Source organism: Carassius gibelio, chromosome B15 (genome assembly GCF_023724105.1).
Source record: "Carassius gibelio isolate Cgi1373 ecotype wild population from Czech Republic chromosome B15, carGib1.2-hapl.c, whole genome shotgun sequence".
Lineage (NCBI taxonomy): Eukaryota > Metazoa > Chordata > Actinopteri > Cypriniformes > Cyprinidae > Carassius > Carassius gibelio.
The window spans coordinates 29,155,401-29,166,420 of NC_068410.1; the positions used below are offsets into that span (position 1 = coordinate 29,155,401).

Here is an 11,020-nt window from a genome sequence, read left to right on the forward strand (position 1 = left end):
CGAAACAATTTTGTCAAAAATAAATGTCAATCACACTTTATGCTATATTATCACCAGAAGTGGAACTGATTGGACTTATGGGCCGAGTCAGAAAATAACTTTCTTTAGCATCGATGCATCTCGTGCAGATGTTGTTAATAAACAGCAGCAGTGCCAAACGGCCATCGCTTCTTCTGCCGAAAAGCGACGGCACTGATTTAGCAGTTGCTGTCGGTGACCACATTAACAGATTGCAGAGGGGATTTTGAGAGGGTCTGGGTGCTCTTGGCAGCATCCTCGCTTTAATGTTACCCACAAATCACTGCGGCTTCTTGAGCATGCCTGTCCTGGACAACATGGGGACGATAAATCTGAGCAAATTAAGCATGACCTCAAATCCTGCATAATGAAATCCCAGTTTAAAAGCCATTTTAAGGCATTCTCTCAGCATCTTCAGAATTACTGATCACTTGTGTATTTATTTCCCAAATCTATTTAACAGCTCTGTCACCATTCTTTGTCTTGTAATACATTTTTACTGTTTATTTAACCCTCTTGTGCTGTGCTGGAAATCCTTTACCTAATTTGGTGTTCCTGGGCAAAATGACTGAAACTCTTATTGTACTATATTATCACCAAATCTAGGATTCAGTCTTTTGTCAGCCTGTTTTTTTTTTTTTCAATTAGCACAGGTTTCTTAGCATTTCTTGATCATAGGCCTGAGCGTATGAGCCTCAGTGTTTTTTTGTTTGTTTGTTTTTTATAAAAAAAAAAAAAAAAAAAAAAAAACATTTTTCAATGATATTTTTGGCAAAGTTCACTTAAAAACTGAGGTGCATGAAATTAAATCTAACTAGCCACAACACAACATATACGAATGATTTCTGAAGGATCATGTGACACTGAAGACTGGAGTAATGATGCTGAAAATTCAGCTTTAATCACAGGAATAAATGACATTTTAAAATATATTCAAAAGGAAAACAGTAATTTTAAATTGCAACAATACTTCACAATATTACTGTATTTTTAATCAAATAAATGCAGACTTGGTGAGTATGAAAGAAAATCTTACAGATCCTACGCTTTTGAACAGTAGTTTATATAGATACCAAAACAGATTCATTGTTTTAGCTACTATTTAGTTTGTAAAGTGCATTTAACCACTTTTTTTTTTTTTTAAGTAGTTTGACTATTAATAAACTACACTACATGTTATATTACTATTATATAATGAATAATTAATTCTATTGACTAGAATTTTAACCACAAATACATCAACTGATAGTGACCTATGTTCAATTTCCTCTATGATTTTGGCCACTGACAGGGATCAGCTCACCGTCAGAATGCTGATGGGCCTGTTTTGTTCCATTTGAAAGATTTTGTTATTTTTTTTCCATGCGATATGTTGCCAATGAGACCGCAACAAGAGAATTCAATGACCCATAATAGATGCCATTTGCGTGGCCTCCTGTCTAATTGTTCTCCAATGGTTATGATAAAATTAGCAGGCCGCACTTATTGCCTGCTTGCCATTTTCAAATGAATAGGAAGATCATTTTGTGTGGCATCATATATGCCATCCCAGTCTGACTTCTATCTCGTTTAAAAATAAAACGCACCTGAAACACTCTGATTTTCCATCACGAGAAGAAGGCATTTTTATAAATTGCTGATAAAAGCGCGGCAGTCGTCTCTTTCTGACATATTTGTTCTTTAACAACAACTCACAGGCTCCTGAAGCCTGGCACCTGAATAAGGAACAATGGAGAGATGAGGTTGAGATTGTCTTCATTAGATGCATTAATATTCATGGAAAGTAGAAAATCTGACACCAGAGAGGACTTGGTAACCTTTTCTCGTATTAGATTTTTTTTCCCTTCCTATTCCTTAACACAATTAAAGTCCGGCAATGACTTAATTAATGCTGCTTTCTGTCAGGCGCTTTAAAGAACTGTCAATTTGGCCCTGGTCCGCCTGTCAGAGAGACAGAAAGACAGTCATCCGACTCTGCCGCGAGACAGCCGGAATCACAGTGCTGGAGAAAGTCAAATTCCCAGACACCTTGCCAAATTGATTCTTTTAAGGGTTTTCTCACAGATTATCCTTTTTATCCTCCCTCTCTTTCCTCTGTCAGCGATTTGTAGGATGAATCTAAATCCTGTGTAGTTTTTCTTTGCGCCTATATAAATGTCTGTCTCGGGCTGCTATTCGCTTCCTTTGTTTTCCTTGGAATCTGGGCGAAGGGTCATCCTTTCGATCCTTCAGCTGCCAAAGTCTTATTTTGGCACATCTCCGACATCTTATTTTGATCTGTCTAAAAAAAACACACTACAATAAAATAAAGTTGTGTGTGCTTACTAGGGATTGTGCTTGTGTGTACCTGATGGAAAACATAGACAAAAAAATTATAATAATTTAGATTTTTTAAATAAATATGGAACAGAAAATATATGGCTATGCAATTGATTGTGACAAATAAAATATTCATAAATAATCTGAATGTTTATAGTCATTAAAATTTCTGAACACCTTTATGTTTGAAAGAAACCACTCATCACAGAAATTATAATGTTACAAATGACACATTTAGCATCACCATTGTTTTCTGAGGTAAAATAAATTAATGCTTGTTCTTTTCTCATAAGACGAACATAGATACCATTTTAAAGCACAATAGATTCATTTGTAAGCTAAAAAGCATTTAATAAAATGTATAAGTTAACATCGATCCACCCATCATGTGCTTATCCGTTTATTCAAAGAAATGACTTCTTTGTGATATTTTTTCTCCTTCTTTCTTTTCATGTATAACTCAATCATTACTCTTGACAATGTCTTTGAACAAGAGTGTGATTAAAATGAAGTTAAAGCGTTTAAACTCCACACGACAGGCGAGATTGTGAGCGTCTCTGTAGACGGTGAGAATAAAAACATCACAGACTTCCACACCCGTTTCCCTGAGAGCTGCCCTGTCGTGACGCGGAGCTGCAAGCTGTCCAAACAAGATGACAGCTGAAATGGCTTCTGCTAATGACTGATTTTTCTCTAGCATGCATCGTTTTGATCAAAAATAACTTGGGCTCGTCAAGTGGCACCGGCCAGAATTGTTGTAATGGCTCCAGAGACGCGGAGAGCTACTGGAGAACAAGAAATTGTAGATGTGATGGCAGTGTAGCAACACACTTTTGATGATTTCCAGACAATGCTTGGGAGACATGCTAGGTATTTATGCGACAATGAGGCCAGTGTTTGTAGTTAGTTGCGCTTGCAATGCAGCATCACTAGTACTATTACTCACATTTAAGGTGAACAACCACTAAGTTTATTACTAAACTTTGGTATTAAACCATGCCTAGCAACCACATAGATGCTCATTAAAACTATCAAAATATGTATGTTTACCACATATTCTCACTAGGGTTGTTAAGCGTACCAACTTCAATACTGAAAGTTAAAAAATGTGATGACACCAGCATTTCCAACTGGCAGTTTGAGCACTGTTATGCAGATTATTAAACATTGGCCATTATGTCCTCGTGCTCAACAGATGTGATTGTCTGTGATTGGCTACAATGATCATCGCTTCACGCTCTTAACTGAGCGCTTACACAGATACACATTGGAGCATTTGAAAGCCGCATGTATCAGCGGATCCATCTATGAGAAGATGTATTAATGATCTGCTGACGGATACAAAATGGGAATAAAATACATATACACAAACTGTAAGTATTTAATGTAAGTGTATATTCCTGAATAAAATCTAAATATGAAATATAAATGCATTAATGTTTGCACATGGAATTAGTTTTGGTGACAAAACCTTCCAGTACAGAGAGATAACACAGAGATAAAAAAATAAATAAAGATATGTGAATTAAATACACATATGAATATACATAAATAAACAAAAATAGTATGAACAACTATTGATGTAATGGTATTGCATATAGTTTTATTGTACAATGGGGAGAGCATTTAACGGGGTCATATGATGTTGCTAAAAAGAACATAATTTTGTGTATTTGGTGTAATACAATTTGTTTATGCAGTACACAAAATGTACATTATTGTTTCTCCTGAATGCCACGCCTTTGTAAAAACACGTAGATTTTTACAAAGGCATGGCATTCAGGTGATGCCATACTGTGATGCCATGTCCCAGTGCAACGAGACAAAACCAATAAAACCTATTCACGAGTTCACGCTTACATATAATTAGCAGAGGTATGGTATGCGTATTTGGCGTGCTGTCTGGGGAATGGCCCGAACCTAGAGTACCCCCGCTTCCCCATCTAATTATAAAGTGAACTCGAAGTGAGGAGATGGGGTGGTGGAGGGATGCTGATTAACCGTCAATGGATAGATGTAAGTCAGCGATATTTATACTGTGGGATTGATTACTAGATTTTGGTCCACCTGTGTTGATTAGGCTAAGTATCTGACGTGCTCCTCCCGATCCTTGTTAACGAGAACATCATTTTTAAACAAGTTTTTTTTTTTTTTTTTTTTTTGCGTCCAGTGGGGACATAATTACTGATTATAAAGACATATACTGTCTTTTCACGCGTTGCGTAAAACCATATCTGCATTTGTGATAGGAGAAATGACGAACAACAAGCGCTACTCTACACTGCTCAAAACTCGCGTTTGAATAGTCACAGGCTGTGAGTCAGAAGCACCAGACTGTCCTTGCAAAGTTGGAACTGCCCAACTTTATAGAACAACAAAACACACAGCATCTCCACAACACGGCTGCAGCGGCAACAATGAGAATAAAAGTTACGCTTATTTCTTTCTGTGAACATTTGGGCGCCATTATGCAAAACTTCCCACATCATGACATAGACATGTGGGGGCGTGTTAGAATGAGCCATTTTAGGAGGGCATGGTTGACTCTTAACTTTTATGAATGTGACCGGTTACATTTTATTAATTTGAGTTTATTTGGTGTTATTTTAATGGTGTATTTCTAAGGCGAAGACACGGCCACCAATTATTGCGGCGTGTTAGTGGCTTTATAAAAAGCATATTCAAGTGGGCCGCTTTGATTCTTCTCCTGTGTTGTGCACGCAGAAAAGGTCTTGTTGGTTTATATTTTCTTGTTGATTTCCCCTTGTGAGTCGCTTGTTTTATTTATTTTTTGCTGCCGTTTATAGTCTAAATGTGTGTTTGCTATAGGGATGTGCGCATGTTTGTTTTCAGGTGCGGCCAAAGAGCGCTAGCTGCTGTTTTGTATACATCTCTCAGAGCTGTTTTAAAAACCTGGTTTATATTGCTGGTTTACAGTCTAGACCGTGCATAAGTCGCGATTATAAACCGGTGTGGGCAATTCCTGTGGCTGGTTGAACTTCCTCAGCTGGCAAAGTAAGTACAATCTTTGCTGGGCCTTTTTAACAATGGAGTCAATATGATTGTCCCACTTCAAGTCCATCATGAGAAGGAGCTGCCCAAGAATTTGAATGACTCTACTGTAGATTCTACTCTCTGCTGTCCATGATGGTGAGTGGGGTGAGTGCAGGGGGGTTTCTTCTGAAGTCCACTATCAGCTCCACATTTTTGAGCATGTTCGGCTCCAGGTGGTTAAGACTGCACCAGACAGCCAGCTGTGTTACCTCTTGCTTGTATGCAAACTCGTCACTGTCCTGGATAAGGCATATGACTGTAGTGTCGTCCATAAACTTTCGGAGCTTGATAGGTGCAGAGGGATAAGAGCAGTGTGGAGAGAACACAGCCCTGCAAAACATTTGAGTTTCCCCAGTCTCACTAGCTATTGCCTCCCTGTCAGAAAGCTGGTGATCCACTGACAGACAGAGCTAGGAACAGAGAGTTGGGTTAGTTTAGGGGCCGTTCACATATCGCGTCTTTTGCACGCTCAAATTCATTATTTCCAATGTAGACACACGGTATGCGCGCTCACAATGGAAGCGACGCGGTCGCGACGCATCGCATCGAGTTAAAAACATTTCAACTTTTCAGAATGACACAAGCGCACCGTGGGTCATATGACAAGAACTAACCAATCAGCTTCATCCTTTCCCGTAACAACGTTGAAAGCTCAGCTAAGATGAAGGAACCGCTGTTCATAGTTGTATATATGGATTGCCATTTTGAAATAAATTTAGTAGCAGAGCTACTATAAATGCAGTGGTGGAGTTAGGTTTGGCCATCCAAAACACAACTGCTGCTTCTGTCTCCATTATTTGACAAAAATGACTGTTATATTGGGCTTGTGCACATGTTCTTCAATTGCATGCACAAATGTGGCGACTTCATTTATGGGGGAAGTCATGGCCTAGTGGTTAGAGAGTTTGACTCCTAAGCCTAAGGTTGTTTGTTTGAGTCTTGGGTTGGCAGTACTGTGACTGAGGTGGGGCACTGAACTCCCAACTGCTCCATGGGTGCCCCAGCATAAAGGGATGCCCACTGGGGTGTGTGTGTGTTAGTGTTTATATATATATATATATATATATATATATATATATATATATATATATATATATATATATATATATATATATATATATATATATATATATATATATATATATATCCAAGTAAAATGTATTTTATTACATCATTTCTTCCTTTAATTTTATTTTAAGCGTCTCCTGAACAAGATACTGACAGGTTTCGATTCAACCATCTACATCAGTTATATTTAAACTGAATATAATCATTAGATGGTATTTACAGTAAAATTAAAGCATTTTTCTCTGCATTTGCAGCACAACGGCAGAGTTGCAGATTGAATCAGAGTGCTCCGTCACATCTATCCTATAATGTGTGAAGTCAGTGAATTAAACCATTCACTGTGTATTAATGAGCTAGTATCCCCACGCATGCAGAACAAGGTGTAATGTTCCTGTCAGCCGACCGGCATGGAAGAACAAGATTGAAACAACCAAAGCACTGCTTTCGCCACTGAATACAAAACAATAGAGGCCTCTCACAGTAATCACATCTTTGTATGAAAGGAGCTGACTAATTGGAATTATACTAGTACAGAGAGTGAGCTCATTAAAACCTGGAGCACCACCTCATGATAAACAGTCACTTTAAGGGGCCGGCACTAATGTGGTGAGGCAAAGGATCTATTTCTCTCTTCTCAATGAACACATCTTCTGTCTAAGCTCTCTCATTGGTGCATTTGGGAGCAGAGGCCTCTTAATCGCCATCGGAAATTACAATAAGCTTATTGCAATGTGCAAATCAGAGGGGACAATTAGAAATATTAATTTAAATGAGCCATATTCTGAAGCATTTTCCACCCTCTCTGACTCTTACAAATAGTAACAGCTAAATCAACAACCCATATTCAGACAAAAAAAAAAAAAATTCTTCCTCAGTATTCTTGTTGCGTTTTATTTATTTAATTAAAAGTGAAATCAATTTATTTTTCCACATTGGCAGACATTTTTCTTATTTTGAGCAACTTTTTATTTATTTATGAATTTTAATAGCCTGAATGCACTGTAAGTCACTTTGTATAAAAGCATCTGCTAAATGTATGTAATTTTGGTGAGGTAATTTTGCTTTATATATATATTATTTTTTAATTATTTCCCTGTGCAGATGGTGATGTTTACAGTCAAGCTCAAAGACACAATAACATAAACCACTGTCATGATGCAACCAAATGTTACTGGCATCACTGCAGTCAGAATAAAAATATCACTGAATAATGACTTCCTTTTTGGTCTGCAAACTATAATACGACATCAGAAATATAGTGCTGAAGTCGTATGGACCACTTTTATTGTTTTCTTCTTTTTTTAATGCTTATTTTCGCAGTAAAACTCAACGTCTGCTCTCATTTTATTTAAGAAAGCAGCTTAAAAATTAACAAAAGGAAGAATATCACACAGTAAATATTAATTTTTAAATTAACCAATCATATTAACAGACTATACTGTACATGTAAGACCTCTATAGGATACCAAACAGCCAATGCAAACCACTACAACCCATTTTCTGAGCGAAAAACACAGAAACTGCAGTTGTTACCTGGGTTTGGAGAGAATTGTGGATGCACCTCTTTCCCACTGATAAATCCCATTTAAACTGTGGTCATTAAACAGGCGCAACGACAGTAAAGAAGTCACATTGTGTTTGTCTCTCTTATGCAATGATTCCATCATGATTACTGTAGTCGCTAATGAGCCCCTGTGTACAATATGAAGATTGACATTGGCTAGAGCACTGAGTGAAATTCATATTTCCTAAGAGCGGCTGAAATGATTCCTTCCCTAACAACATCTATTTAGAGCACAGGTAGTTAAGGCAGAGCTCCCGTATAATGGGCTATTTCATTGTTACATTATTTTAAATATGTCAAACCATGAGGCCATTTGAAAGGTACGTCAATTACAGTGCTGCATTGGACATCTCAGGTGTCAAAACAATGTGACGAGACCCGCCATCTTGTCCCTGTTGCCTTGCACCATTATAAGCAGGCCATGATGACATCCGGACAGTGGAGTGACAGTTCGGAGAGCAATTGACTCATTCCGCTCATTGTTAAATTGATCTGGCCTAAAAATAACCCTTCATCCCTTCTCCTTTCCATCACACTTCATTACACCGCACGGGGAAAGAATCCTCTGTGCTATTTTGCCTGTGTTCAAATCTCTTTTATACCGTCTCGTGTTTAAAGACTGCCCATAAATCCCATATCAGATCTTAATGACCGTAGCCGGCCGTCCGGTAATATGTCATTGTTCACAGACGATCACTCGGGAGAGAATAGACCTTGCCAGTCTTGGTAATTGCACACACAGAGAGATTTATATGACCATTATGCTCTCCCTTGAGAAATAATTCCAACACTGAATAAAGTGCGAAATCTACCGGTTACACGTTCCCAAACTTTTACTGGGCCTTACCTAATGAATTTCTGTGTGCTTCGATGGCCCGTTTCTCTATCGACGGGGCGCCGATGCTCGATATAGAACCATTGTGTCAGTTTCGACAGCAGAAAAGGCCGGAAAGTGGCCCCCAAAACCTGCTGGTCTTCAAAGAGGAATCACTAACATCACGACAAAGATAACACTGCAGGCTTGTGAGACTAATGCAGAAACAGATCTGCAATACCAAATAACCCTTTAAACGGTCTATACAGGAAGTGCATCTCTAGATATTTTGTTTAGGTACTTGATGCGTTGATTATATCTTTTAAACTTTGCATTAAAGGCAGCCTGTGATTGCATAAATACACTGAATTAATCTGAGTGATAACATAAATGTTTAAAAAAAAAATGGAAACACAGACTTGTATGCAGTAGTGTAAATTAAGTATGATCAAGATACTATAAGATATCTCTCTCCGTCTCTCTCTGTCTCTCTCTCTCTCTCTCTCTCTCTCTCTCTCTCTCTCTCTCTCTCTATATATATATATATATATATATATATATATATATATATATATATATATTAGTGCTGCAACGTCACATTGTTTGTTTACATCTCATGTAATGGCATACTGGGAATGGAGAAAGTTGCATTCTATCACAAAAACACACACCACTGTTATCAAAAGTATGGGAATGCTTTAAACAGAGGACAAATAAAATGGCCCTTTGTTCCCATTGCAAAACCGATATGGTGTACCACGGCAGCACAACTGCGATGCGTGAGCACCTCTGAGGAAAACATCTTGGTGCTCTCCTGTGTTACGGTTTAACTGGTTACCGTGTGATCTGGTGACCAACGTCCTGGTACAGGTCTGATATTCTTGCATTTGCGGCATTCTCAAAAGTTGAGATGATTTTAACTCGATGCGGTGCGGACGTGCCTGGAAAAATCGAGCGAGTCGCGACCGAGTCGCCTTTATGAGCGCGCTCTTTGCGCGCCTACATTAGAAATAACGAACTTGAGCACGCAAAAGACGTGATATGTAAACGGTCCCTTAAAAGACAGCGCGCCACGAGACAACAGTAACAAACCACCAGGCTACCCCGAATCAGCTCCAGATCTCTTGAAACCAAGCTAAACCATAGCAGAACCCTGACTACATTTTATGGTTTGTGATGCTAAAGAACATTTCATGACGTCTCAGACAACTGTACATTTATGGCTACTGTGGTTTAATTATAAATGCTATCATAAGCTCATATTTAGTATAATTTTCTTTGCCTCTTTATTATTTTATACTGTAAAAACTTTAACCACATAGGTTGAAAATGATTAAAGGTTGAAATATTATATTAGAAGTTGTACTTATATAGCTTTTGTAAAGTTATCCAAAGGATTCATTAGCTAATTAAAAAAGAACATTAGATTAATTATTTATTGTAATAAAAATAATTGTTAGATTAGTCGACTAATCAAAAAAATAATCATTAGATTAGTCAACAGAAAAAATTATCTTTAGTTGAGGCTGTACTATATATATATATATAAGAGGGTTCATATAAAATGCATGTGATTTTATATTTAATACTGAATCATAAAATAAAATAATAAAACATAAATAAAAGACAAATAAAAATGCTTTTTATAAAGTCTTCTTTTTCTTCTCTTTTTATTATGGTTTAGTTTAAGTTTCACTTAACTATATTAAGCAGGGTTCTATGAAAACTCTGGCCAGGCACAAACTTCAACATGAGAAAGGGGTATGTATGAACCAGACTGTATCAAAATCTTTACAGGGTCATTTGTTAACTGTGCTAGAGGTTAGAGATTGCCCCTAGAGGAAAAACCTGACGGACAGACATGCTGTAGAAAAAAGGGCGCATGAAATTGTAGAGTTGTTTGTTAGAGGTGATTTACTGTCAAACCTGAGTATTAGAGAACTGATATCCTCATGGAGGGAAGTAGTATTGAGTAACATTTGTCTGTTCTTTGATCAATCTGTGTGTTGGAGTCAAACTCAAAGGCTGTCGAGCGCACCCTGGGCTCACCGGGTTTTTTGATACTTTCCTCAGGCAAACAGATAAGATGATTGAAAGCGGTGCACGCCGGATCTCCCCGAGTGTGCACTGTGTAGATTTTGTTGTTCAAGCTCCCTGCGTTCTCCCCGGGGAGCCGGCAGGTG

General features: G+C 37.8%; 1 protein-coding gene across 1 annotated transcript in view; it reads right to left on the reverse strand.

The window, feature by feature from the left end:
• Window positions 1-5,465: 5,465 nt before the first annotated feature.
• Window positions 5,466-11,020, reverse strand: part of LOC127972402 (proteoglycan 4) — a 30,197-nt gene continuing 24,642 nt past the window's right edge. The window contains exon 8 of the mRNA XM_052575863.1: window positions 5,466-5,721. Coding sequence (XP_052431823.1) covers window positions 5,466-5,721 — 256 coding nt within the window. The remainder of the gene's footprint in view (window positions 5,722-11,020) is intronic.